A 27,051-nucleotide genomic window follows, 5' to 3' on the forward strand; every position below is an offset into this window, starting at 1 on the left:
GCGGAGTGCGCAAGCGCGCGACATCTCCGTTTCCCTCCCTCAGCCCCTTCCCCCCCCCCCCCCCCCCCCCCGCCCCGGCCTCCTTTCCCCTTCACGAAGCCGGCTCCGGGGCGCGCTCACCCCTGTGAGGAGGCCGGAGGTCGGACTCAGGAGGCTCCCTCTCCACTCCCGGAAGATCATGTACCAGCCCAGCCGGGGTGCGGCCCGGCGTCTCGGCCCTTGCCTCCGCGCCTACCAGGCTCGACCCCAGGTGAGAGCGGAGCAGAAGCGGGAGGGAGGAGAGGGGGCGGGGAGAGACCCTCCTCAGAGCCGGTGCGTGGGGCGGAGCGCGCGCTGGGTTCCGCGCAGGCGCAGAGACACCCGCCGCCCCTTCCCACCTGTCCCCTGCAGCGCGTGGACGGGCTAGGGGTCGCGGGAGCGGGCGGGAGGCGCTGCCAGGCCTGGCGCGTAAGGACTTCGGTCCTCCCAGGTTTGAGGGCGGACAGGCGGGGTCAAGGCCAGGCAGCGGGGCGCGTCTGCGTTGCGCCCGACTCTCCGCGGTTACCTGTGCCTAGAGGTGATTTGAAGGGCAGGGGCGGAGAGATTCGCAGCCCGGCCGCGGCGCCGTCCCGGAGTTCCTCGGCCCAGACCAGACCCGCGGGGCGCCCTCAGCAGCCCGCGCGTCTTGCACTCGGAGAGCGGTCCTGGCAGGAAGGCCGGCCAGTGTGCACCCGCTTCGGGCCCCTGCGCCGGGGCTGGCAAGATGGCCACGCCCCCAGCAGAGACGGCGCCTCTGGGACACCGTTGGGGACCGAGGTACCCGAGCGGGCCGCCCGCCTTCCCTGGAGTGAGACGGTCCCCTGGGTGGTTCCTTGGGAGCGGAGGGACTCGGGTGAGGCCTGACTTTGGATGACCTCCCCTTGCAGTTTCAACGTCGGTAAACCCAGGAGAATGAAGGCCAGCCTTTAACTGTCTCCTGAGGTTGTGTCTGTCGTTAAAGGGGCCCAAAATGATAATAGCTTCCATTTATGTACTGCTTTCTAGGTCGCTACGTTTTGTTTACATTCATTATTTCATATAGGCCTCATAACTCAGTGAGGTTTTATTGTCCTGGTTTATAGGACATTTGTAGGAAGCGGAGGCATAGGGAATGAGAATGCCTAAAGTACATGATAGAACTAGAATTCAGATTCCTAGTTTCAGCTGGATATTCTTTTTTCTCTGTACATTTGCCTCGCACACTTAATCATGGAGACGTACAGGCCACAGCATTTAATCCACAGTACAATAAAACCTGTTATTCGTTCGCTCATCGAGTATGTATTACATGATTCTTGAGATAAGAGAGGTGAAACTGCCCCCCGTTTTGGAATCTTTTTTTTTTTTTTTTTTTTTGAAACGGAGTCTCGCTCTGTCAACCAGGCTGAAGTGCAGTGGCACCATCTCGGCTCACTGAAACCTCCGTCTCCTGGGTTCAAGCGATTCTTCTGCCTCAGCCTCCCGAGTAGCTGGGACTACAGGCACGAGCCACCACACCCGGCTAATTTTTTTGTATTTTTAATAGAGACGGGGTGTCACCATATTGGCCAGGCTGGTCTCGAACTCCTAGACCTCGTGATCTGCTCGCCTCGGCCTCCCAAAGTGCTGGGATTACAGGTGTGAGCCACCGCGCCCGGTCCAGTGTTGGAATCAAGGAATTCTGGCCGGTCGCGGTGGATCACGAGGTCAAGAGATGAAAACCATCCTGGTCAACATGGTGAAACCCCATCTCTACTAAAAATACAAAAACTAGCTGGGGGTGGTGGCGCTTGCCTGTAGTCCCAGCTACTCGGGAGGCTGAGGCAGGAGAATCACTTGAACCCGGGAGACAGAGGTTGCAGTGAGCTGAGATCGCGCCACTGCACTCCAGCCTGGCGACAGAGCGAGACTCCATCTCAAAATAATAAAATGGTTTCCTCCTGTTTTCAGTAGAGATGGAGATGAATCCATCCCTTTTTTCCTATAGTAATTCCATCCATTCTGTCAGGAGGAATAGGTATTGGAAACCTGTTGAGCATCCAAGGGATGAAGGGGTGTTAGGCAAGTGGATTCTTATCTTTTTCCCTTTTGTTCTGTCTCCTTAGGACCAGCTTTATCCAGGGACTCTACCATTCCCACCCCTTTGGCCCCAGTCCACGACAACCACTTCCCCATCTTCTCCTCTACTCTGGTCTCCCCTGCCCCCGCGCCTTCCCACCCAGCATCCTCCCCAGGTTCCCCCACTACCTCTCCCTCAGATCCAGGCCCTCAGCTCAGCATGGGTGGTTCTCCCTCCAGGAAAGGGGGAGGAGGGACCAGGACCTGAGTTGCATAGCGGCTGCCTGGACGGGCTTAGAAGCCTTTTTGAGGGACCTCCCTGCCCCTATCCTGGGGCTTGGATACCTTTCCAAGTCCCTGGAACTGCCCACCCTTCCCCTGCCACCCCGTCAGGAGATCCTAGTATGGAGGAACATCTGTCTGTCATGTATGAGAGACTGAGACAAGAGGTAAGTCAGTGCAAAAGTGGCCGACATCTACAGTGGGAAGGGATGTCAGTAATCCTTGGAGGTAGGGGGTTAGTCAACTGGATTCTTTTTTGGAACCATGAGGCAGGCATAGAAATGTATTATAAACGTTTTCCTGAGAAAATGATGTTCCAGCCAGGCACGGTAACTCAAAGTGCTGTAATCCCAGCACTTTTGGAGGCTGAGGCAGGTGGATCATCTGAGGTCAGGAGTTCAAGACCAGCCTGGCCAACATGGTGAAACCACATCTCTACTAAGAATACAAAAATCAGCCAGGCATGGTGGCAGACAGGAGGCTGAGGCAGGAGAATCACTTGAACCCAGGAGCTGCAGTGAGCTGAGATAGCACCATTGTACTCCAGCCTGGGCAACAGAGTGAGACTCTGTCTCAAAAAAAAAAAAAAAAAAGAAAAAGAAAATGTTCCTCATTTTGAGTTAAGGGAGGTTAATCATGGGATGAGATCTTTCACTCCAAGACGGGAGTAAGGAGGCCTTAAAAATAGAAAACTGGGCCTGGCACAGTGGCTCACACTTACAATCCTAGCACTTTGGGAGGCCGAGGCAGGCAGATCACGAGGTCAGGAGTTCAAGACCAGCCTGGCCAACACAGTGAAACCCCATCTCTACTAAAAATACAAAAATTAGCAGCTGGGCACGGCAGGTGCCTGTAATCCCAGCTACTCGGGAGGCTAAGGGAGGAGAATCGCTTAAACCTGGGAGGCGGAGGTTGCAGTGAGCCAAGATCACACCACTGCACTCCAGCCTGGGTGACAGAGCTACACTCCATCTCAAAAAAAAAAGAAAAAATAGAAAACTGAAAAATAGGATTATCTTTTCTTTCCCACTGGATTGATGCCATCTTCTTCCACCTAGCTTCCCAAGCTCTTCCTTCAGTCCCACGACTACAGTCTGTATTCCTTGGATGTGGAATTCATCAATGAGATCCTCAACATACGTACCAAGTGAGAATTGGGGCACAGGTAGGGCCTTGGGGAGGAAAAGCACCCAAAGCTATACACATGACCTTTTCCACTTCCCAGAGAAGTTCCTAGATTGCTTCTCACGGCTCTTCCCCATTTCTTAGACAGAAGCCAGTTTGTTTTTCTAATTCTGCCATCATGAGATTTATTTCCCATCCCTTCTTCACAGGGGCCGGACATGGTACATTCTTTCACTGACCCTCTGCCGTTTCCTGGCCTGGAATTACTTTTCACAGCTTCGTTTGGAGGTTCTACAACTGACCCGCCACCCTGAGAATTGGACCCTGCAAGCACGGTGGCGGCTCGTAGGGCTGCCTGTCCACTTGCTCTTTCTGCGGTTCTACAAGCGTGACAAAGACGAGCTTTACCGGTAAGAGAGAAATGAGAAAGGACCCAAACTATAATCAGTTCCCTCTTTTTTTGTCTTTTGAGATGGAGTCTCACTCTGTCACCCAGGATGGAGTGCAGTGGCGTGATCTCAGCTCACTGCAGCCTCTACCTCCCGGGTTCCAGTGATTCTCCGGCCTCAGGCTCCTGGGTAGCTGGGATTACAGGCGCACCACCACACCTGGCTAATTTTTGTATTTTTAGTAGATACGGGGTTTCACCATGTTGGCTGGCTGGTCTCGAACTCCTGACCTCAGGTGATCTGCCTGCCTTAGCCTCCCAAAGTGCTGAGATTACAGATGATCTAGTCTCCCAGACAACCCTTGACCTATCCTGACTTGACTGTATAAGGACAGGGATCTTGTTTAGTTTATGTTAATGTTAAAAAAAAAAAAAAAAAAAAGAGGCTCAGTATATTAGAAAAACATCTGAGCTTCAGTTTCTTCCTATACAGTACCTAGCATATGGTAGGTACTCAAATACTTACTGAACAGGCTGGGTGTGGTGGCTCACGCCTGTAATGCTAGCACTTTGGGAGGCCGAGGCAGGCGGATCACTTGAGGTAAGGAGTTGGAGACCTGCCTGGCCAACATGGTAAAACCCAAAAAATACAAAAATTAGCCAGGTGTGTGGTGTGCACCTGTAGTTCCAGGTACTTGGGAGGCTGAGATGGGAGAATTACTTGAACCCGGGAGGCGGAAGTTGCAGTGAGCCGTGATCACATTACTGCACTCCAGCCTGGGTGAGAGTGAAACCGTCTCACCAAAAAAAAAAAAAAAAAAAGTACTGAACAAATGAAAAGTCCTGTCTCTTATGTTGAGCCTTACAACCTGGTAGATTTCTGCCTGGGAGTAGAATCGCAATAAAATGTTAGGCTCAGCCACAAACATTGGATATAAGTTTTTAAACCAGCAGTTCCCAAACTGCTGCATGGTAGAAATGCCCAAGGATCGTTAAAAAATATTGATGCCAAACACTGATTTAATTGAGACGGGACAACCTAAGCACTGAGATGTTTGTAAGTTGCCCAGGTGATCTAATATGTAGCAGAATTTAGAGACTACTCGTTTAAACAAATGCTTGAATTCAGCTTTGGGACCAGTCACCTTCTCCCTCAGTAAGCCTCCCTGTATTCCCCAGGACCTATGATGCCTACTCCACTTTCTACCTGAATTCCAGTGGCCTCATTTGTCGCCATCGTCTAGATAAAGTGAGTCCTAGGTAGGGCTGGGTGGGGTGAAGGGTAGAACATCTGTGTGCCTCCCGCAACTGGCATTAACCTTTCTCCTTGCAGTTGATGCCTTCACACTCACCTCCAACGCCTGTGAAGAAGCTGCTAGTGGGAGCCCTGGTGGCCCTGGGGCTGTCAGAGCCAGAACCTGACTTAAACCTGTGTTCCAAGCCCTGATCCTTGACCTTTGAGTGGGGGCAGCACTGAAGACTGCTAAGCCCAAGAGAAGGAGGTGGAGGCAGCCAAGAATCTCAGGAGCCAGCTTCCTCCCTTTTCTCTCCTGCCTTCCTTTCCATCTCATGCTGTGTAAAGCTGCTCTGTAATTTAACTTGTAAATAATAAAGTTTAACTGACTATATGAGATAGAATTTCATGTATCACTTTCTCTAGATCCCAAATATTCCCACAAGCTTTATTCCAAAAATAATTTTATTTAATAGGTATTAAATAATGTATAGAAGGAAAAGGAGCTGGTGTCACAGGTTCTGTTTACGTCCTTCTCTTACCCTAGCTCTTCTCGTGTTTTGCCTATTTTTTTGGGCATTTTCTTAGCATGGGGATCTTCTAGCTCCTTGGCCTTATAATAATGGGGAGCCACCTCCAGAAGCCAACTGCTCTCAATCTCCAGTACCTAGGAGGAGAGAGAAAAGATCAATGGAGTTCCCTTCTTTCCAACATAGATCTTTTGTGTATTATTATTTTTTTCTTAAATTGAAACAGGGTCTTGCTCTGTTGCCCAGGCTGGACTGCAGTGGCATATCATGGCTCACTGCAGCCTCGACCTCCCAGGCTCAAAGCAGTCCTTCTGCCTCAGCCTCCCAAGTGGCTGAGACTACAGGCACACATCACAGTGCCCCATTAATTTTTTGTATAGATGGGGTCTCAGTATGTTGCCTGGGCTGATCTTGGCCTCCCAAAGTGCTGGGATCTTGCCTTGGCCTCCCAAAGTGCTAGGATGGTTTACAAGAATGAGCCACTATGCCCAGCCCCAACCTAGATCCTCATGTGTGTGGTCAAAAGTTATCTTTCCTCTTTGACTGCAGGGCTAGGGGTAAAGGTGCCTGGCTCTATTATTATATATCCAAAGGGCAGATACACCTCTATGTGTTACTCAAGATACCAAATAAGCTATTCCTAAGAAAAGTCTAGAACATGCCGGGCGTGGTGACTCACGCCTGTAATCCCAACACTTTGGGAGACTGAGGCGGGCGGATCATGAGGTCAGGAGTTCGAGATCAACCTGGCCAACATGGTGAAACCCTGTCTACTAGAAATACAAAAATTAGCTGGGCGTGGTGGTGGGCACCTGTAATCCCAGCTGGAGGCTGAGGCAGGGGAATTGCTTGAAACTGGAAGGCAGAGATTGCATGAGCTGAGACTGTGCCACTGCACTCCAGCGTAGGCTACTAGAGTGCGAAACTCTTGTCTCAAAAAAAAAAAAAAAAAGAAAAGCCTAGAACATAGACAAAGTACACTGTGAGACAAGAGACACTCTGCTTTGTTCATTATAGCCCCAGCACCTATACAGTAGCCATTCAAATATGTATTGAATAAATGTCTAGTTCTCAGATCTTGGAAGATGCTGACACCTGTTAGAAAGGATGTCTTTGGGCTGGGCACAGTGGCTTACAACTGTAATCCCTGCACTTTGGGAGGCCGAGGCACACATTTAAGACCAGCCTGGCCAACATGGTGAAACCTCATCTCTACTAAAAATACCAAAAATTAGCCAGGCATTGAGGCTTGCACCTGTAATCTCAGCTACTTGGAAGGCTGAGGCATGAGAATATCTTGAACCCGGGAGGCAGAGGTTGCAGTGAGGCTAGATTGCGCCACTGCACTCCAGCCTGGGCAATAGAGCGAGACTCAGTCTCAAAAACAAAAACAAAACAAAGGATGTCTTTCTATTTTACCCTACCTTCCTCTTTCTGTACCAGTCCCAGCAACTTGAACCTGGGTTCTTAGCTTGTCAGGATACCATCTCTCTACATAGTCTCCACCTGTGTGGGCACAGGATGTTGTCCTCACCTGTCTCATGAACTCTTTGGTAGTCAAGACAAGTTCGTGGTAGAGCAGCCAGCGTGGCTGTTGCTCAAAGAGGGAGGAGTTGGGATGAATGAAGACCGTCTGCTGCTGTTTTACTGTGCGGTAGCCGCTCCGAGTCAACCGTGCCGTGTGGTAAAAGTAACCAGCAGTGATGGCCTAAGGAGCAGGCAGGAAAGAAAATCAATGGAAAAGGCAGACATCTGGGGACCCTAAGAGCTCACTACCTTTTTAATTCCAGCTTCAGGAAAACTAGAGAGGTAAGGAATGCATGAAGAACTTCCCAGGAATGAACCTCCAGTGGTCTGGGGAAGAAAGGGCCCTGGGAGGACACCGTCATACACAAGGGGAAGAGGGCATGCTCTCAGGCTGGAGGAACTGCTGCATGCCCCTAGAGAAGCTTGCTCCTGGGAAGGTACTGGGGGTGGAGAGCAGGAGGCTGAAGAAATGCTGACCTTGCGTACACGGATATAGTCCCCCTGGCAGGAACTGAGACCAACTTCCACACGTTCCAAGAGCCCTTCCAGCTGTTCCCGCACATCCCGGGCTCGGCGCATTGATCTGAACTGTACAAAGTTCTCATAGCACCACTGGGAAGAGTAACCACTCTCGGCCCACTGGGAAAAGGATTAAAAAGAAAGGAGAGACAGTTAAGTATACAGTAGGACTAAAGTCCCCCGGTGTCTCTCATTCCCACTCACCCAAGCCCAGTGACCTGTGTGTAAACATTTAGCAGAACCAGGTGGTCACCACCAGGGAGAAAGAAGTTGACACGGGCGTTGTCAGCATGGACGACCTTGTCCTTTGGTCGGTAGAAGATGGAGTTGTTGACAGAGAGCATGGCAGCCACTGTCAGGATCTCCTCTGAACAGCTGTACCTGGGACAGGAAGGGGAAAGCATGAGTTCAAAGCAAGACACATAGGAACAGATATGGTGGAGTGGGGAGTGATCACTGTGTGATGGATGTTCCCTCATGTGGAAAAGGCTGGTTGGCCTAATGGCTACAAAGCAGCCAGCAGATAGATTCTGGCAGCAGCCTGGGGGTCAAGGAGGTAGGGGCCATAGATGAAACACAGTCACAAAGGAGGGACATCCATGGAGGCAGGAGCAGGAAACACTGGGGACTTCTGAGGCTTCTGCAGAAAGTGTGCATTCACTATGTGCATTTGGAAAAGATCTCTGACAGCAGAGGAATGGCATTTAAAGGTTGTCCCTCCACAGCTACATTAAATGTTCTAGTTTCAAATCTTAGGAACGAGTAAGTTCCTCAAGGGGCCAGGCACAGTGGAATCAAGGATAGGATCAAGTGTCTTACCCTCAAAAGAGGGCAATCAGAGTTATCTAATACTTTCTTATGTGTTAAAGGATAATATGATGAAGAGAAAAAGACAAAGAGGACCCCAGAGACAAGAGGAGGCCTGGCCAGTATGTGTGCTGGGAGACCAGGTGGAGGGGAGGGCTTACTTCTCAGAGGCTAAGATCATTTTGGACAGCATGGGGTCCACCGGCAGCTCTGCCATCTTTCGACCAGACTAGGGAGAGGAGAGAGAGAGTTGAGCCCAGTCCTCCCTCAGGTTTCCCACTACTACTACAGGGGCCCCTGGAGCCATCCTGACCCCTATCATCCTGCCCCAAGCCATGCTGCCCCCCAACTCACCGTAGTGAGCTCCCCAAGGTGGTTGAGGGCTCCCAGAGCATACAGCTGCTCCAAAGCCAGCAGCAGTGTCTCATATGGTGGAGCGTCCAGGAAATCAAAGTGCATTAGGTCATGGATCCCTAGACAGAGGTGTGACAGATGGAACACAGTCCCTTCAAAGGACAGTGACTCCAGCCCCTCCCTCCTCTCTCAGGTAGCCCAATCACCTAAGCTCTTGAGCAGCAACACGACATTGCCCAAGCTGGTCCTCTGGATCTCAGGCACTGTGGTTTCCTCAAGCTCGTGCTGATAGGCCCAGGCGGTATACAGGCGGAAGCACTTCCCTGCAGCCACTCGACCTGCCCTGCCAGCTCGCTGATTGGCTGAGGCCTGGAAAGAAAGGAGAGCAGGCTGGCTGACAATTTGGTCAGGGAAAAGAGAAAAGGCAGTATTTACGCAAGAAATCTGGAAGGATGCAAACTGCTCATCCCCGCTCCCTAGGAAGCCCCCACTCTGCTTCTGAGTTGGACCTTCTCTGTGGGCCAACTCCACCTCCCCCACCCCCATGCATTCCCAGGCTGACCTTGCTGCAGGGTGTGACAGTGAGCGATTCCATGCCTGTGCGGGGGTTGTAGCTCTTCTGCTTACAGAACCCTGGATCCAGCACATAAATGATGCCCTCGATGGTGAGTGATGTCTCAGCAATGTTTGTTGCCACAACCACCTGAGTGAGAGGATATGGGGTCACCCAGTGACCCCACCTACCTAGTTACCCAGAAAAAGTAATCTTGGAAAGTTAGGAGTAGTGAAGCAATTGCAGTAAGGGGCAGGAGCTGAAGGAATTAGTATTCAAGGTCAGGAGCAGGGGACAAGTCCAAAAGACAGGGGAGAGGGAAGTGGGCGCTGGGAGATAGCAGGGCCATAGGAGGAAAGAAAATGGAGAAGAGGATTTAGGGTTTTTTTGAGGGGGGGGTTGGGAAATGGGGGTATTCAAGTTCCTGCCCCATCTTCCCCACCACTGCTTTCATCTTCACACAACACTTCCTGTAAGAGCCTCCTAACACGTCTCCCTGCTTCTGCTCCTACCCTCTGTCACATGGCATCCAGGACAGTCCTTTTAAAATACAAACCTGTCACATCACTCCCCATCCTTCAGTGGCTTCCTATCCTACTCTAGAATTTAATCCAAGCCCCTTAAAAGCCTGGATCACCTACCCCCGCTGCCTTTCTGACCTCATCTGCTAGCATTCCACCACCTCCCTCACTCCTCTCGCACACTGCTTTGCTCTGCCCACTTAAGTGCACTCCTCACTGGATTATTTGCATCAGCTGTTCCCTCTGTCTGGCACACTCTTCTCACAGGTATCAGCCTGGCTCCCTCCCTCACCTGGTTTGGGTCTCTGTTCCACTTTCCCCTGACTGAAGAGGCCCTCACTACACCTCAAGGAAAATACCTTCATGCCAGTCCTCACTCCCACCCCTCAGAGTCAAGTTCCATCCTGCTATGCTACCTTGTATCTCTTCATAGCACTGGCCACAAATTGACATTATGTATTTATGCATCCACTGTTTCCCCAATAGACCACAAGTGCAAGTTTGTTAGGCTAGGGACTTGTTTTGTTCATCACTGTATCATCAACCCCTGTGTACCTGACACACAGAAGGGACTCATTAAATATTTGTTAAATCTGAAAGTTAAATCTCTGCTCAAAATCCTTTGATTGCTACTCAGCTGTCTAAAGTCCAAACTTCGCCGGGCACAGTGGCTCATGCCTGTAACCCAGCACTTTGGGAGGCCAAGGCAGGTGGATCACTCGAGGCCAGGAGTTCAAGACCAGCCTGGCCAACATGGCAAAACCCCGTCTCTACTAAAAATTAGCTGGGTGTTGGCCGGGCATAGTGGCTCATGCCTATAATCCCAGCACTTTGGGAGGCCAAGGTGGGTGGATCACCTGAGGTCAGGCATTCAAGACCAATCTGGCCAAAATAGCGAAACCTCATCTCTACTAAAAATACAAAAAATTAGCTGGGCGTGGTGGAGAGCGCCTATAATCCCAGCTGCTAGGGGGGCTGAGGCAGGAGAATCGCTTGAACCTGAGAGGCAGAGGTTGCAGTGAGCAGAGTTGGCGCCACTGCACTCCAGCCTGGGCAAGAGTGAGACTCCATCTCAAAAAAAAAAAAAAAGGCCGGGCGCGGTGGCTCAAGCCTGTAATCCCAGCACTTTGGGAGGCCGAGGTGGGCGGATCACGAGGTCAGGAGATCGAGACCATCCTGGCTAACACGGTGAAACCCCATCTCTACTAAGAAATACAAAAAAAAAAAAATAGCCGGGCGAGGTGGCAGCGCCTGTAGTCCCAGCTACTCGGGAGGCTGAGGCCGGAGAATGGCGTAAAAACCCGGGAGGCGGAGCTTGCAGTGAGCTGAGATCCGGCCACTGCACTCCAGCCTGGGTGACAGAGCGAGACTCCGTCTCAAAAAAAAAAAAAAAAAAAAATTTAGCTTGGTGTGGTGGTACACACCTGTAATCCCAGCTACTTGGGAGGCTGAGGCACAAGAATCACTTGAGCCTGGGAGGCGGAGGCTGCAGTGAGCCGAGATCTTGCCACTGCACTTCAGCCTAGGTGACAGAGCAAGACTCTGTCTCAAAAAAGAAAAATACATAAAGTCCAAACTCTCCTGTCATCAAAGACTCTCCCTAATCTTAGCCCCAAATTGTTTTTACCCTTGTCTCCTACTCCTTCACCATATGAACCTCCCACTAAGCCTATTAGCTCACACTGACCTCAAACATACTTTGGGCCTTCCTCTGATAACTTCTCAGCGACATTTTTCTTTTTTGAGACAGAGTCTCGCACAGTCACCAGGCTGGAGTGCCGTAGGGCAATCTCAGCTCACTGCAACCTCCTCCTCCCGGGTTCAAGCGATTCTCATGACTCAGTCTCCTGAACAGCTGGGATTATAGGCGCACGCCACCACGCCCGGCTGATTTTTGTATTTTCAGAAGAGGCAGGGTTTCACCATGTTAGCAAACCCAGTTTTGAACTACTGACCTCAAGTGATCCGCCCACCTCGGCCTCCGAAAGTCCTGGGACTACAGGCGTGAGCCACCATGCCTGACCTCAGCCTTTTCTCTTCTTTTTTGAGACGGAGTCTCACTCTGTCGCCCATGCTGGAGTGCAGTGACACGATCTCAGCTCACTGCAAGCTCCGCCTCCTGGGTTCATGCCATTCTCCTGCCTCAGCCTCCCGAGTAACTGAGACTACAGGCGACCGCCACAATGCCCAGCTAATTTTTAAAAAAATTTTTTTAGTAGAGACGGGGTTTCACTGTGTTAGCCAGGATGGTCTTGATCTCCTGACCTTGTGATCTGCCCACCTCAGCCTCCCAAAGTGCTGGGATTATAGGTGTGAGCCACTGCACCTGGCCGACCTCAGCCATTTCTCTTAAAGGTCCATATCAAATCCCACCTCCTGGCACATCAAGGACTTCCCTTCTCCACTGAATCTACTGTGCTTACTTTCCAGATCACATATTTGGCTCTCTCTTGGTTCACACCATATTTCTCCTCCCTTCAGTCCCAGGGACAAAGGACTGACTGCTCCTCAGCTGTGTGCAGCAGTGCCCAGGGCTCACCTTGCATGGGGCAGGCACACAGCTTTTTCACTACTAGTTGTGGGAAGCACAGGGGTGAAGAGTGTGGGTTTCTCCAACCGACCTTTCGTGCCCCAGGTGGCGTGGGCTGGAAGATGCGGGCCTGCATGTCAGAGGGCAGGTTGGCATAAATGGGCAGCACCAGGAGCTCCCGGATTTTGGAGCCCAGGCGGCGGCAGCGATCCTGGAGCATCTCACAGGCAGCCTCAATCTCCTCCTGGATAGAGGGCGGGGAGAGCAGCAGGGATCCCAGAGTCACAGAAGGCCAACATGCCGGCCCCGTCTTCCCCTGAGATACATCCTCCCCTCTCCCAACCATGTCAGGCACCTGTCCTGTCAGGAACACCAGGATATCCCCAGGGGGCTGGGTCACGTGGATCTGCAACACAGATACAACACAAGCTTCCAAGTAGTCAGCCTCTGGAGCCTGGAGAGCAGAAAGAGATGGGGTCACAGGAGGGCCACCTGCTTAGGCAAACCTTTCCTCTCCTCCCAGTTCAACATACACTTTATCCTAGTTCCCCTTTGGATCTTCCACTCCATCTTTCCCTCCTTGGGATAACTTTCTCCAAAGGCCTCAGCTTTTCTGCCACAGACTTAAGCCCATCCTCCCTGAGGTAGCACCTTGGTGTAGAAGATGTCCACAGGAAACCTGCGTCCGGGGATTCGAAACACAGGGGCGTCATCAAAGAAGGTGGAGAAACGGGCAGTGTCCAGTGTGGCTGAAGCCACCAGGACCTTGAGCTCAGGTCGGAAGCGAGCAACATCCTTGATCAATCCAAAGAGAATGTCTGTGTGTAGGGTCCGTTCGTGAGCCTCATCCACCATCACCACACTGGGGAGGGAATAGGGCAGCAATGAGGGAGGAGCGCTGGGCAATGCAGTATCAGACACCAGGGTTCCCTGGACGAGAGGGGAGTGATGGACACAAAGAGCTCAAGAATGACTGTTGACGGAGGGGGGTCTAAGGAGAACTCAGCCATCCCAGTTATGTAAGACCAACAGAAAGTCAGAGGCGGCCAGGGACCCATGATCTGCAACCTATCCCAGCCTCAGCAGACAATAGAAGCCAAGATGTAGAGGCTGCACTGAGGACAGGACAAGTTAGACATACTCTCTAGTTCAGTCAAGAGTCTGCTTAGACTCAGTAGCTGCTCTTACTAGAAAAAGTTGAAGGATATGCTTTAGGCTGGGCACGGTGGCTCACACCTGTAATCCCAGCACTTTGGGAGGCCAAGGCAGGCAGATCACGAGGTCAGGAGTTTGAGATCAGCCTGGCCAATATGGCGAAACCCTGTCTCTTCTAAAAATACAAAAAAAATTAGCCAGGTGTGGTGGCGCACACCTGTAGTCCCAGCTACTCAGGTGGCTGAGGCAGGAGAATCGCTTGAACTCGGGAGGCAGAGGTTGCAGTGAGCCAAGATTGAGCCACTGCACTCCAGCCTGGGTGACAGAGCGACACTCTATGTAAAAAGAGGCCAGGTGCGGTGGTTCACGCCTGTAATCCCAGCAATTCGGGAGGCCGAGAAGGGTGGATCATGAGGTCAGGATATTGAGACCATCCTGGCCAACACGGTGAAACCCCGTCTCTACTTAAAAAAAAAAAAAAATTAGCCGGGCGTGGTGGTGGGCGCCTGTAGTTCCAGCTACTCGGGAGGCTGAGGCAGGAGAATGGCATGAACCTGGGAGGCGGAGCTTGCAGTAAGCCGAGATTGCACCAATGCACTCCAGTCTGGGTGACAGAGCCAGACCTGCTAAGGATTCTTCTTTTGCAGAGAGGAGCAAGTTAAGCCTTTCTACCCCAACTCTCAGAGGACTCTGCATGCTCCCTGGTTTCTCCTAACTCAGTTATGTGCATGACACCTTCTTTCTCTTTGCTTTATTTTTTGGCTTTTCTGGATGGCAGCCAAGTCTCAGGAACTCATCCTCATCTTCCCCTACCCACCTCTCTGACCTCAACTCTTTGTCCCTAACCCTAACTGTGATGGTGAAGCCCCCAGTCATTCCACAAAGCAGGCTGGCTTGATGGGCAAAAATATCTGCATCAGGCCCTCTTGCACTGGCTGGCTCTCCATGGGTTCTCAGAGATTTTTTGCAAGGGATATGAAGGATAAAATCCTATCTGTCCAATCACTCCACTGTGATCTTCCAGGGCCAGAAATTCACAGCCTCTGAAGAGTCAAAAGGGCACATATTGTTCAGCTGGCCTGACCCCAACCCCAGCACATTCATGAATCCCTTTTCCCCCTCAACACATGTTCAACCAACCTCTGCTTGGCCATTTCCAGCACTAAGAGCTCATTATTCACAGACCAAGCTACCCAAGACTTGTGTGGAGGGCCAAGATCCAGAGTCCAACCACTCTGACAGGCCCTGCAATCTCCAACACTCTGAGGGTTACTCAGCCGTCGGTATTGAGTTGGAATCTGTCTCCCTGTAACCTCCCCATGGCTCCTAGCTATATCCTGTAGGGTTACATAAACCAAGTCTCATCCTTCTTTCCATGTCACAGCCTTCACATATTTAGAGGGAACCAGGATGCCTCTCCTGTTTCTCCCTCTGAGCTGAGCATTCCAGGTGTTTTCAAATGGTCTCCACATGGCATTTCAAGCCTCCGCAACAATGCTATGCTATCCTGGTTGTTTCCTAACCCTGGAGATGAATGGGGAAAGAAGAAGAGGCTTTCTCTACAATCTCTTCTATCCTCCAGCCCCATCTCCGTGGTACCTGGAGGTCAGTTCAAGGACCGTTTGAACCATAACGATATAAGAACTGGTGGATTAATCAGAAGACAATGGCTGAATTGGCTGGGTGGCAAGAAATGAGAGAAAAGCCAGAGATTAGAGATCCAGGAGAGAACTGAGTGGGAGGGAGGCGGCAGCACAGGGGGAAAAGAGTGTGGGCAGCTCTCTCATGGGAGATGAGGGCCCTGTATGTACCTGTAACTCGCAAGGTCAGGCTCAGAGAGGAACTCCCGGAGAAGCATCCCATCTGTCATGTAGCGGAGGACAGTTCGCTCTGACGTGCAGTCCTCAAAGCGGATGCTGTAGCCAACCTGGTCAAGGGAAACCATTAGCAACCAAGTGTTGGATGGTGTGCCCTGAAAGGAACTTGGGGAAAGGTGAAGTGGGGCAGCACCAAGACTTCTGCCGTAGGGACCTGAGGGCAGTGTAGACTGAGTCACAGACCCCAGTCTCTACCCCCCAGTTCCCTAGAAATCTCACCTCATTCCCAAGCTTCACACCCATCTCCCGGGCCACTCGGGCGGCTACACTCATGGCGGCCACTCTCCGGGGTTGGGTGCAGGCAATCTTCATACCCTTCTTTGTATAACCCTGAATGACAAGGAAGAAAGAAGAGGTTTACCCTTTGCTAAATATGCCCCCTGAGACCAGGTACAATTCAGAGAAAGAAGTTGTAAAAGCCAGACAGGAGAAAAGGAGGAAAAGACAGATGCTGAATACCAGAAAAGAAGGGCAAATAGATAGGATGACAGACCTAGGGCCCTCAAAGGGGGTCCTCACCTAGCTCTGGGTAATTAAGTTCATGGCTCTGCTAGACTTGAGCTGGAAAAGAACAGATTAGCTGAGGCAGAGTCAGCTAAGGTAAAAAGCAGGAAGGCTGGGCACAGTGGCTCACGCCTATAATCCTAGTACTTTGGGAGGCTGAGGTGGGAGGATTGCTTGAGCTCTGGAGTTCGAGACCAGCCTGGGCAACGTAGTGTGACAAAAAAATTAAAAATTAAAAACTTTGGCCAGGCCCAGTGGCTCACGCCTGCAATCCCAGCACTTTGGAAGGCCGAGCCAGGCGGATCTCCCGGGGTTGGGAGTTTGAGACAAGCCTGGCCAAAATGGTAAAACCCTGTCTTTACTAAAAATACAAAAAAGTAGCTGGGCATGGTGGTGCATGGCTGTAATTCCAGCTACTTGGGAGGCTGAGGCAGAAGAATCGCTTGAACCTGGGAGGCAGAGGTTGCAGTAAGCCAAGATCATGCCACCGCACTCCAGCCTAGACAAAAGGGCAAGAGTCTGTCTCAACAACAACAAAAAACAAAACAAAACAAAACAAAACAAAACAAATTTCAGGCCAGGTGTAGTGGCTAACACCTGTAATTCTAGCACTTTGGGAGGCCAAGGTGGGCAGATCATGAGGTCAGGAGATTGAGACCATCCTGGCCAACATGGTGAAACCCCATCTCTACTAAAAATACAAAAATTAGCTGAGTGTAGTGGTGTGCACCTGTAGTCCCAGCTACTCGGGAGACTGAGGCAGGAGAATCACTTGAACCTAGGAAGCGGAGGTTGCAGTGAGTCAAGATCGCACCACTGCACTCCGGGCTGGCGACAGAGCGAGACTCCACCTCAAAAAAACAAAAAATGTTTAATATGGGCGTGGTGGTGTGCACCTCCCAGATACTCAGGAGGCTGAGGTGGGAGGATCTCTTGAGCCCAGGAGTTCCAGCTTGCAGTAAGTCATGATGGTGCCGCATCACTCCAGCTTGGGCATCAGAGCAAGGGCCTCCAAAATAGGGCAGGGGCCAGGCACAGTGGCTCATGCCTGTAATCCCAGCACTTTGGGAGGTTGAGGCGACTGGATCACTTGAGGTCAGGAGTTTGAGACCAGCCTGGCCAACATGGTGAAATCCCATCTCTACTAAAAAATAAGCCAGGTGTGGTGGCGCATGCCTGTAATTCCAGCTACTTTGAAGACTGAGGCAGGAGAATTGCTTGAACCCAGGAGTAAGAGGTTGCAGTGAGCCGAGATTGTGCCACTGCACTCCAGCCTGGGTAACACAGCAAGACTCCCATCTCCAAAAAAAAAAAAAAAAAAAAAAAAATCAAAAAGACAAGAAAATAGTCCTTTACCTTCTTGTTTTTTGGCCAGGCTGGAGTACAGGGAGGTCCACATTTATACACATGTCCCACTCCACCTATCCACCTACCCGTGCTTCTAACCTGAATGAAATGAATGCAGGAAGTGAGAACAGAAATGTGAAAAGGGTATGGTCTTTATTCTCAAGAATTTCACAATTTAGTGGAAAAGATGGGTAAGTGACTACTAAAAATGCAATGTAAAAGGAGCACTGATAGGAATGAGGACATTGATGCCAGGTGCCCTGGCAAGCTGAAGGGTGAGATGACTGTACCTCCTCAAAGAGATACTGCGGGATCTGGGTGGTCTTCCCTGAGCCTGTCTCGCCTTCAATGATGAGGACTTGGTGATTTGCAATAGCAGCCAGGAGCTCCTCTCGAAATGGGAACACCGGGAGGCTGCGGCGGACAGCCTGGATGGACTCTTTCTGCTGGGCCTGAGTTGAGGTGGGTGGAGCTGAAGGCTCCTAAGGAAAGAGGAGGAGATGTGAGCTAAATAGCTCGCTTCGGGTCCTTCTCAGAATATCTCCCAGCTCTCCTCTTACCTCATCACCCTGGAGCTGAGTGGCCCGGACAAACTCAATGGTCTCCTCCTCCTCCAGCACCAGTTGATACTTGGGCTCCTGGGAGGCAGCATCTCGGGCCCCAAACTTCAGGGATGCTGCCCCAAGCCGCGCCTCTTCCCAGCGCCGCTGCTCCTCCCCAGGGGCTCCTGATTCCTCCTCCACTAGATCCACAGCTCGGGCTGGCTACAGACAGCGGGGATATGTGAAGACTCGAAAACAGAGGATGTCCTCTCTGCCCACCCCCCTCCTCCCATAACTACCCCCGCCCACTGCCCACTGGGAAAGGCAAGGCAAGAAAGGGGCTGACTCAGGGGTTGCCCAATCCCCTGAAGCCTTCCCCACAATTTGTCTTAGGGACCAAGGCTGAAGCAGATGCCGCTTCGCCTCACCTGTCCTCGGGTTTCCTTGGGCATGTGGTAGCGATTGGTGGCCTCCAGCTTCTCCTGCTCCCCAGCTGCCCGGTACTCCCGGGCGAGATCCCGCACTCGCCGCTTATATTTGAGCTCCTGCCGCTCATGCCGGCTCAGCTCGACATCCCCAAAAAGGAACTCCTCATCAGCCAGCTCCGCCTCCAGGTCCTCAAGCTTCTCTCGCTCCCGCTTAGCCAGGTACTCTCGGCGAGATTTCTTCCGCAGCTCAGGGACCTGAGTTGGGAAAGGACAGTCAAATCCTTATCTTGCTGGAGCAGCAACCCCTTTCTCTACCAATCCCTAAAAAGGAAAAATTCCCTGACAGGCGGCCATGAGAACCTAAGGATGCACCCTCCACCTTCCCTCTGCAATGCACAACCAAAACAATGACATACTCAAATCTGGGCCTCTTTGGATGCTACATACTGACGCCACACCCTATCTTCCTGCAGCCGAATCCAGCTGGAAAGTCCTCTCGGGCAGCATTATCATCTTTGTTAAAACAGATACATCAGGGAGATGTCTGCATAGCTTTATTTTACTCTTGCCATTTTATTCAAATTAGTGGAAAGGGGGAAAATAAAAGGCTAATCCAGTATTTAGCAGCACAGGACTCAAACTGAAAACAATTCAGACAAAGATAGAAACCAGTGGGGGTGCCAACAGGAGGCAATCTTCAGCCCTAGTTAGATGTTCCTTGGTCTTAAACTGTATGACTATAGTTTGAGGAAGAGAGAAAAACTGATTATAAAAAAGGTAGGACTACAGCATCAGAGTGTTTCTGTAAGGCAAATGTAATCAGGGATGTTTGGCTCTCTGGTACTAACCTCTCTTCACCATGCTATGTGTCACTTAGTTTCTACACATTTACCTTTGATACAAACTTTTCAGGACACATTATGGATGACAGCAGAAAACTGGCAATATCTGTAAGGCCCTTTCCTGCCAGGAGTCCTCCCACTATGACAACATCATCTTCCCTGTGATCCCAACTTCCTCTACTGCAAGGTCAAAGCCCCTCTGGTGGTCGGGCGGGCGCAGTGGCTCACACCTGCAATCCCAGCACTTTGAAAGGCTGAGGCGGGTGGATCCCCTGAAGTCAGGAGTTCGAGACCAGCATGGCCAACATGGTGAAACCCCCGTCTCTACTAAAAATACAAAAATTAGCCGGGCACGGTGGTGGGCACCTGTAATCCCAGCTACTTGGGAGGCAGAGGCAGGAGAATTGCTTGAACCTGGGAGGCGGAGGTTGCAGTAAGCTTAGATCACGCCACTGCGCTCCAGCCTGAGCGACAAGAACAAAACTCCATGTTAAAAAAAAAAAGCCCCTCTAGTGTTTTACCCTTAAGGGGCCTGGTTCTACTTAGTTGCTTGGCTTTTCTTGTTTGTTCTGTAAAGACTTAAAATGCAGTTTATGATCACGACCTAATCTAAGTACCACAGTCAAATATTCCTTCAATGGAAGAGGAAGATAGATTTTTTTTTAATATGGGTAAAAAATCAGAGCAATTTGAGCACTAAAAAGAATAATGATGTGAGATTATAAAATACTGAAAAATAAAAATTCTTGGATCCAACATGACACACACAAACAAAAAACAAGGGAAAAAAAAATCTGTCTCCAGTGAAATGACTGTTACACCAAACTCCTTACTCTAAAAGTTGGTATTTAAAAGGAAACAAACATTTACCCTGGTTTTTAAGAAGGAACTGTAGCTTGTTCCTAGTTGTTAAGGAAAAGCTCTTCTTCATAGACAAATTCTAGCCAATACATGTAACAGGAATGACAGAATCAAAAAATCACCATTTTGCAATCCCCAACAAAATAACATGTTCAGGAAAGGATTACCAGTGGCTGCTAAAAGCATTCGATGAAAGGCTATTGGTAGAAAGGATATCAATACTAATAGATACACAACTGGATAGTATGTCCCCGTGATATGACATAATATGAAGTGCACATCACCGCCCAAGAAGTGTTCCTGCCACAACTGTTTAATCTGAGTGTAGACAAGCTTTAGACCCAATTGCCACTTTAAAGAAAGCACAGGGCAGAGAAGTACTTAACACCATAAGATAAGGATCAGACAAATCCAGAATGTAGGACACTGCAAGGTGAGAGAGAGAGAGAGAAACAAACTTAAAATCTAATAACCAAATGCAATGCATGAACCTTGACTGCATTGTTAGGAAAAAGCAGTCATTAAAGTTATTTTGGGGGTAATGAGGGAATCTTTGATTGTACAGAGATCTTAGTCGATACGTAAGAATTGCTGTTCAACTTCCTGACTGTGACAAGAGCATTCTGATTTTAGAGGACAATGTCTTTATCCTTAGCAGGTACATACTGATGTACTTAGAGATAAAATGCTATGATGTCTAAGACTCTTTTAAATGATCTGAAAAGAACATACCACATTTAGGGCCGGGCGCGGTGGCTCAAGCCTGTAATCCCAGCACTTTGGGAGGCCGAGGCGGGTGGATCACGAGGTCAGGAGATCGAGACCATCCTGGCTAACATGGTGAAACCCCGTCTCTACTAAAAATACAAAAAACTAGCCGGGCGTGGTGGCGGGCGCCTGTAGTCTCAGCTACTTGGGAGGCTGAGGCGGGAGAATGGCGTGAACCTGGGAGGCGGAGCTTGCAGTGAGCCGAGATCACGCCACTGCACTCCAGCCTGGGAGACACAGCGAGACTCCGTCTCAAAAAAAAAAAAAAAAAAAAAAGAACATACCACATTTACAAAGACAATGCAAATATTGCCCACAGTATTAACCATTTTTCAAACTGAATAGTGTATATGAGTGTTCTTTTTTCTGTTCTTTCAACTTCCCTATGTGCTTAAATATTTTTGTAATTGAAAAAGAAAAATTACAGCTGGGCACAGTGGCTCATGCCTGTAATCCTAACACTTTGGGAGGCCGAGGGGGATGGATCACCTAAGGTCAGGAGTTTGAGATCAGACTGGCCAACATGGCGAAACTGCGTCTCTACTAAACATACAAAAGTAAGCCGGGCATGCTAGTGCATGTCTGTAGTCCCAGCTACTCGGGAGGTTGAGGCAGGAGAATCACTTGAACCCGGGAGGCAGAGGTTGCAGTGAGCCGAGATCATGCCACTGCACTCCAGCCTGGGCAACAGAACGAGACTCCGTCTCAAGAAAAAAAAAGAAAGAAAAAAAAAGAAAAATTAAATTCAGGCCAAAACAGTACCACCACCACTACAACTGCATTGAGATGTCTCAGAAGCCTAACCACAGTCAATTTCAGGAAGAGATATGAGATAAATTGGTCAGGAGAGACCTCCAAGAGTAGGCCAGGCACACGGTGGCTCACGCCTGTAATCCTAGCACTTTGGGAAGCCGAGGCAGGTGGATCACCTGAAGTCAGGAGTTCAAGACCAGCCTGACCGACATGGAGAAACCCTGTCTCTACAGAATTAGCCAGGCGAGATAGCTCATGCCTATAATCCCAGCTACTGTGGAAGCTGAGGCAGGAGAATCACTTGAACCTGGGAGGCAGAGGTTGCAGTGAGCCAAGATCACGCCATTGTACTCCAGCCTGGGCAACAAGTGCAAAACTCTGTCTCAAAAAAATAAATAAATAAAAGGCTGGGCATGGTGGCTCACGCCTGTAATCCTAGCACTTTGGGAGGCCGAGGTGGTCGGATCACGAGGTCAGGAGATCAAGATCATCCTGGCTAACACGGTGAAACCCTGTCTCTACTAAAAAAATACAAAAAACATTAGCCGGGCGTGGTGGCGGCCGCCTGTAGTCCCAGCTACTCGGGAGGCTGAGGCAGGAGACTGGCATGAACCCGGGAGGCGGAGCTTGTAGCGAGCCAAGATCACACTACTGCACTCCAGCCTTGGGGACAGAGAGAGACTCCGTCTCAAAAAAATAAATAAAAATAAATAAATAGATAAATAAAATTTAAGAAGTAAAAAGGGCCAGGCGTGGTGGCTCAGGCCTGTAATCCCAACACTTTGGAAGGCCAAGGCGGGCAGATCACAAGGTCAAGAGATCAAGACCATCCTGGCCAACATGATGAAACTCCCTCTCTACTAAAAATACAAAAAATTAGCCGAGTGTGGTGGTGCGGGTCTGTAGTCCCAGCTACTCGGGAGGCTGAGGCAGGAGAATCGCTTGATTCCTCCACCAGGGAGGCAGAGGTTACAGTGAGCTGAGATCACGCCACCACACTCCAGCCTGGCAACAGAGTAAGACTCCACCTCAAAAATAAATAAATAAATATTAACAATAAAACAAATAAAAAGAAGGCAGGGCACGGTGGCTCACGCTTATAATTCCAGCTCTTTGGGAGGCCAAGGTGGGTGGATCACAAGGTCAGGGGTTCGAGACCACCCTGGCCAACATGGTGAAACCTCGTCTCTACTAAAGATAAAAAAAATTAGCCAGGTGTGGTGGTGTGCTCCTGTAATCCCAGCTACCTGGGAGGCAGAGGTTGCAGTGAGCCGAGATCGTGTCATTGCACTCCAGCCTGGGCGAAAGGACAGCGTGTGCCCCTCTCCATTTCAAAAAAAAGAAAAAAAGTAAGAAAAAAAAAGGAGCTCCAAGTGTCTCAAAATTCTATTGGGGAATCTAAGTGTGACTTTACTTGACAAGACCAGGCCTTTGGAAAACAGCTTACCCTACCTAGTTTCATACCATAAAAAGTTCAGTTTATGAATTATGAGGGCTCTGCCCCTGTCCAGTGAGAAGACACAGGGAGATCACAAAGCCATATAAGGGGTGCAAGAATTAGGTGGTGGGAAGGTATTTGGAGATGGTGTGCCTAAGCTGAATGGTTAGCACATTCCTGTACAGTGGGACTGCTGCCCTGCCCTTGTCCTCCAGCAACCTTCTTGACAACATTCCAGCTGCCTCACATCTCATTAGGACTCAGGAATAGGGAAAGTTCACGATTTAATTCACTAATAGAGTATATTTGATTCTAAAGTTAAGAGTCAAGGAGGACTTATGGGTAGCCTCCTTCCCCCTACAACTTAAGAGGGCTCCTTCCCTCGACAACATAAGTCTGTCCTCAGCTGGCTCCTGACAACCAACCCCCTCCTCTAGAGACCTGACCACTCCATCAGCATCCACACCGTGCTTCCTCTGTATTCTCTCTCCCTATACGTAACCACTCTATCAGACGGTCTTCCCTTTTGTCTTCTGATCTTGGCTCCCTGGGCCCTGGGACTCACCATGGCCTTCCGGTCTTCCTCGGCCATCTTGAGGCGCTTCTGAGCTTCTTCATAAGCCTAGAAAAAAAAAAAACAAGAATGGAGGGGTGTGAGGCCAAAGAGCCCCCACACTGACAGCTGCTCCTCTCTAGAATCACAAGGATCATTCAGATGTACCCTAACACAAAAAATGTCCCCTCTCAGTGAGGGATCTGTATGATTGCAGGTACAGTAGAGTTGCCTTAGCCACAGGATGCACAGGGCTTCTCTCACCTCATCTCTCCCCACAGAGGTGAACATCTCACTAGAGAAAGCCCCTTGTCTTCCCAGAGATCACCATCTCTGCAATCACAGCCAACCTCACATTTCACCCTAGGTTCTTGGGGATTTACAGAACGTGCTGCTCCTATTCACCTTCTTGTCTGACCGCTCCAGGACATTTCGAGTCCGATCCTTGTCCCGCTGTCGAACCCTCTCAGCAAAGGCATCACGCTCCTCCAGGTCCTGAAGGCGCTCACGCTCTGTCCGTTCCCACTCATCTTCTGACTCTGGCTTCTCTGTCTGCTGTTTACTCCCCCTGCAGCCCATCCAGGGGATTAAATAAGGGCATTGAGCACACTTCAGCCCGCCCCATCCTCTCTCGCCCTGCTTCTGACTTACCCTGTTTTCTTCTTCCCTTTCTCAGAAGCCTCTTCCTCCTCTTCTTCCTCCTCTTCCTCACGCTTCTTCCTGAGGTGTTTCCGCTTTTTACGTTTCTTCTGGAGGCTGCTTCCAGCCCTACTCACAGTCTCCTCACTGCTCTCTTCACTGTCTTCCAACAACCTGTAAGATCGGTTCTTCTCCAGCAGGGCTCGGGCCTCTCGCTCTGCTGCCCGCGCTGGCTTTTCTACCACTGCCTTTCGTGGTACCTGTCAGTAGAGGGGAAGATAAAGAGGTCTGAGCAATTCCTGATCTCTGCCCTCCCACTTAGCTCTAGCTCTGTTCCTAATTTAAGCAAATACTTAGTCTCCCCCTGCCCACCGAGATGGAGTCTTGGTCTGTCACCCGGAGCTGGAGTGCAATGGCGTGATCTCAGCTCACTTCAACTTCCACCTCCTAGGTTCAAGCAATTCTCCTGCCTCAGCCTCCCAAGTAGCTGGGATTACAGGCTCCTGCCACCACGCCCGACTAATTTCTGTATTTTTAGTAGAGATGAGGTTTCACCATGTTGTCCAGGTTGGTCTCAAACTCCTGACCTCATGATCCAGTTGCCTGGGCCTCCCAAAGTGCTGGGATTACAGGCGTGAGCCACTGCACCCGGGCACAATTACTTAGTTTTAAACCAGCTAACCAGCCTTCATTCTTTCTTCCTCATGGCTTCACCCCATGTTTATCATCCTGAATGGGGCCCACAGCTTTTTGACTTTTTTTACAGACAGGGTTTCACTCTGTCCCTCTTGGGCTCAAGTGATCCTCCCACCTCAGGCTCCTAAGTAGCTGGAAACATAGGTGCACACTACAACGCCCAATTAATTTTTAAATTTTTTGTAGGGAGGTTTCACTATGTTGCCCAGGCTGGTCTCGAACTCTTGGGCTCAAGTGATCCTCCTGCCTCAGCCTTCTGGGGTGCTGGGATTACAGGTGTGAGCCACTGCACCGGGCCTCCTCTGTTAATTAAACGGCTGAAAGGAAGTTCAGAAGCTGAGGGGGGCCGGGCAAGGTGGCTCACGCCTGTAATCCCAGCACTTTGCGGGGCTGAGAGAGGACTGCTTGAGCTGAGGAGTTAGAGACCAGTCTGCACAACACCTGTAATCCCAGCACTTTGCGGGGCTGAGAGAGGACTGCTTGAGCTGAGGAGTTAGAGACCAGTCTGCACAACACACCAAGGCCTCGTCTCTAAAAATAAAAATAAAAATAAAAGATATTAGCCGGGGGTGGTGGCGCATGCCCGTAGTTCCAGCTACCGGGGAAGATGAGATGGGAGGGTCGCTTCAGCCAGGGAGATCGACGCTGTAGTGAGTCGTGATCTTACGACCGCACTCCAGCCTGGGCGACAGGGCGAGCGAGGCTGTGTCTCAAAAAAAAAAAAAAAAAAAAAAAAAAAAAAAAAAAGAAAGAAAGAAATGCAGAAACTAAGATCCCTACTGAATCGCAATCTGCATTTTAACAAGGGCCCTGGATGCATGTTAAGAGTTCGAAAAACACCGTTCTATTGCGTTTAACCCGACACACCTAAGCCCTCCTCAATCTTCTCCACTGAGCTGGGCGTCCAGCAGCTAGCACAGTACCTAGGCGACAACGGACAAAGAATAAATGCTTGTGAACTGAACTTTCTTAACTCCTCGATGGACCGTTAGGCCAGCCTCATCGGGACAAATCACAGGACCCCTCCCCACCCTGCCGACACCTTGTTCCAGAGTCTCAGGGCGAAGTCCCGGGCCGGCCCACTGAGATCCAAAGTATCAGTGTCTCGTAGGCGCTGCACGAACTCCTCGGCCGACGTGCAGCGCTGTGCAGTACCGATCAGGAACTGGGCGACGTGCCGCTCGCTCAGCCCCAACACCGAGTGCAGCTCGTCCTGAACCCAGCGCTCCAGCCCCGCCGGCGTCGCCATGGCGACCCACGCTCCCTGCTCCCAGCCCTGAAGCGTCGGGCAGCCCCGTTCACTGCTGGGCCGGTCGGAGGCCTGGAGCCCTCGGCTGGAGCCTCAGCTTCGCAAGGCAGCTATCTTGGGACCTCTAGGATCAATTTCCGACATCCCAAAGCCGTCGTCCGGTACCGCAGAGCCCGGAAGGGGCTGCACTTTTTCGGCCTCTAAGCACTACGGTGGCCGAGCGAGTTCAAACCTCGCGGAACCATGCCTGAAAGTTCGGAGTAATTCTTTTTTTCTTCATTTCCGCCTCTATCCAGTTTCTCTGACGCCCCCTGATGGTCAGTCCGTGAGTGCTTCGCTAACGCATTCATTCAACAAGTGAAATCAATTTAATGGACGCCTAAAGTGTGCTTTCCGTCGCTGGGATCTAGCAGAGGACAAATCAAAAGTTCCTTACCAAATTTACATTTTGCGGTGGGGGAGGGACAGGATACATAATAAATAAAGTATGGAAGTTTTATAGAGCCAAAAACTATACAAAGTAAGGGACGACCGAAATTCTATTTCAGATTGAAAGATAGGATCCATGCTCATGAAGCATATTAGCCGAGTTGGCCGGGCGCGGTGGCTCACGCCTGTAATCCCAGCACTTTGGGAGGCCAAGACGGGCAGATCACCTGAGGTCAGGAGTTCGAGGCCAGCCTGGCCAAGATGGCTAAACTCTGTCTCTACTAAAAATATAAAAATTAGCCGGGTGTGGTGGCGTGCGCCTGCAGCCCCAGGTACTCGGGAGGCTGAGGCAGGATAATCGTTTGTACCTGGGAAGCGGAGCTTGCGTGAACCGAGATCCCACCACTGCACTCCAGCCTGAGCAACAGAGGAAGACTCTGTCTCAAACAAACAAAAAAGTGACCTTTGCTAGGATTGGTTTGCCTGCAGCAGGAGTGAAGACAGGTCAGGCATAAGGGAAGACCTCTAGGCAGGAAGAAACTGGG

The 27,051-nt window shown here is 50.5% G+C and overlaps 2 protein-coding genes across 2 annotated transcripts; one reads left to right on the forward strand and one right to left on the reverse strand.

The window, feature by feature from the left end:
• The first annotated feature begins 178 nt into the window (after window positions 1-178).
• On the forward strand, window positions 179-5,481 carry C4H6orf136 (chromosome 4 C6orf136 homolog). Its single transcript, XM_050788410.1, is given in 7 exon segments — window positions 179-253; window positions 256-795; window positions 2,103-2,504; window positions 3,396-3,484; window positions 3,672-3,872; window positions 5,030-5,099; window positions 5,184-5,481. Coding segments are annotated over 7 exon segments (1,491 nt in total). The 3' UTR covers window positions 5,298-5,481.
• Window positions 5,482-5,505: 24 nt separating this feature from the next.
• Window positions 5,506-26,330, reverse strand: DHX16 (DEAH-box helicase 16). Its single transcript, XM_050788356.1, has 20 exons — window positions 25,871-26,330; window positions 24,145-24,392; window positions 23,899-24,061; window positions 23,506-23,562; window positions 18,279-18,533; window positions 17,869-18,072; window positions 17,599-17,790; window positions 15,677-15,787; window positions 15,392-15,507; window positions 13,077-13,287; window positions 12,781-12,879; window positions 12,517-12,669; window positions 9,384-9,524; window positions 9,028-9,190; window positions 8,822-8,940; window positions 8,629-8,696; window positions 7,879-8,041; window positions 7,619-7,780; window positions 7,149-7,322; window positions 5,506-5,751 (listed from the first exon to the last, which is right to left on the reverse strand). The coding sequence occupies exons 1-20, from the start codon at window positions 26,075-26,077 to the stop codon at window positions 5,623-5,625; spliced, it is 3,135 nt and encodes a 1,044-aa protein (XP_050644313.1). The 5' UTR covers window positions 26,078-26,330; the 3' UTR covers window positions 5,506-5,622.
• Window positions 26,331-27,051: the final 721 nt, after the last annotated feature.

Source organism: Macaca thibetana, chromosome 4 (assembly GCF_024542745.1).
Source record: "Macaca thibetana thibetana isolate TM-01 chromosome 4, ASM2454274v1, whole genome shotgun sequence".
NCBI classification, from domain to species: domain Eukaryota; kingdom Metazoa; phylum Chordata; class Mammalia; order Primates; family Cercopithecidae; genus Macaca; species Macaca thibetana.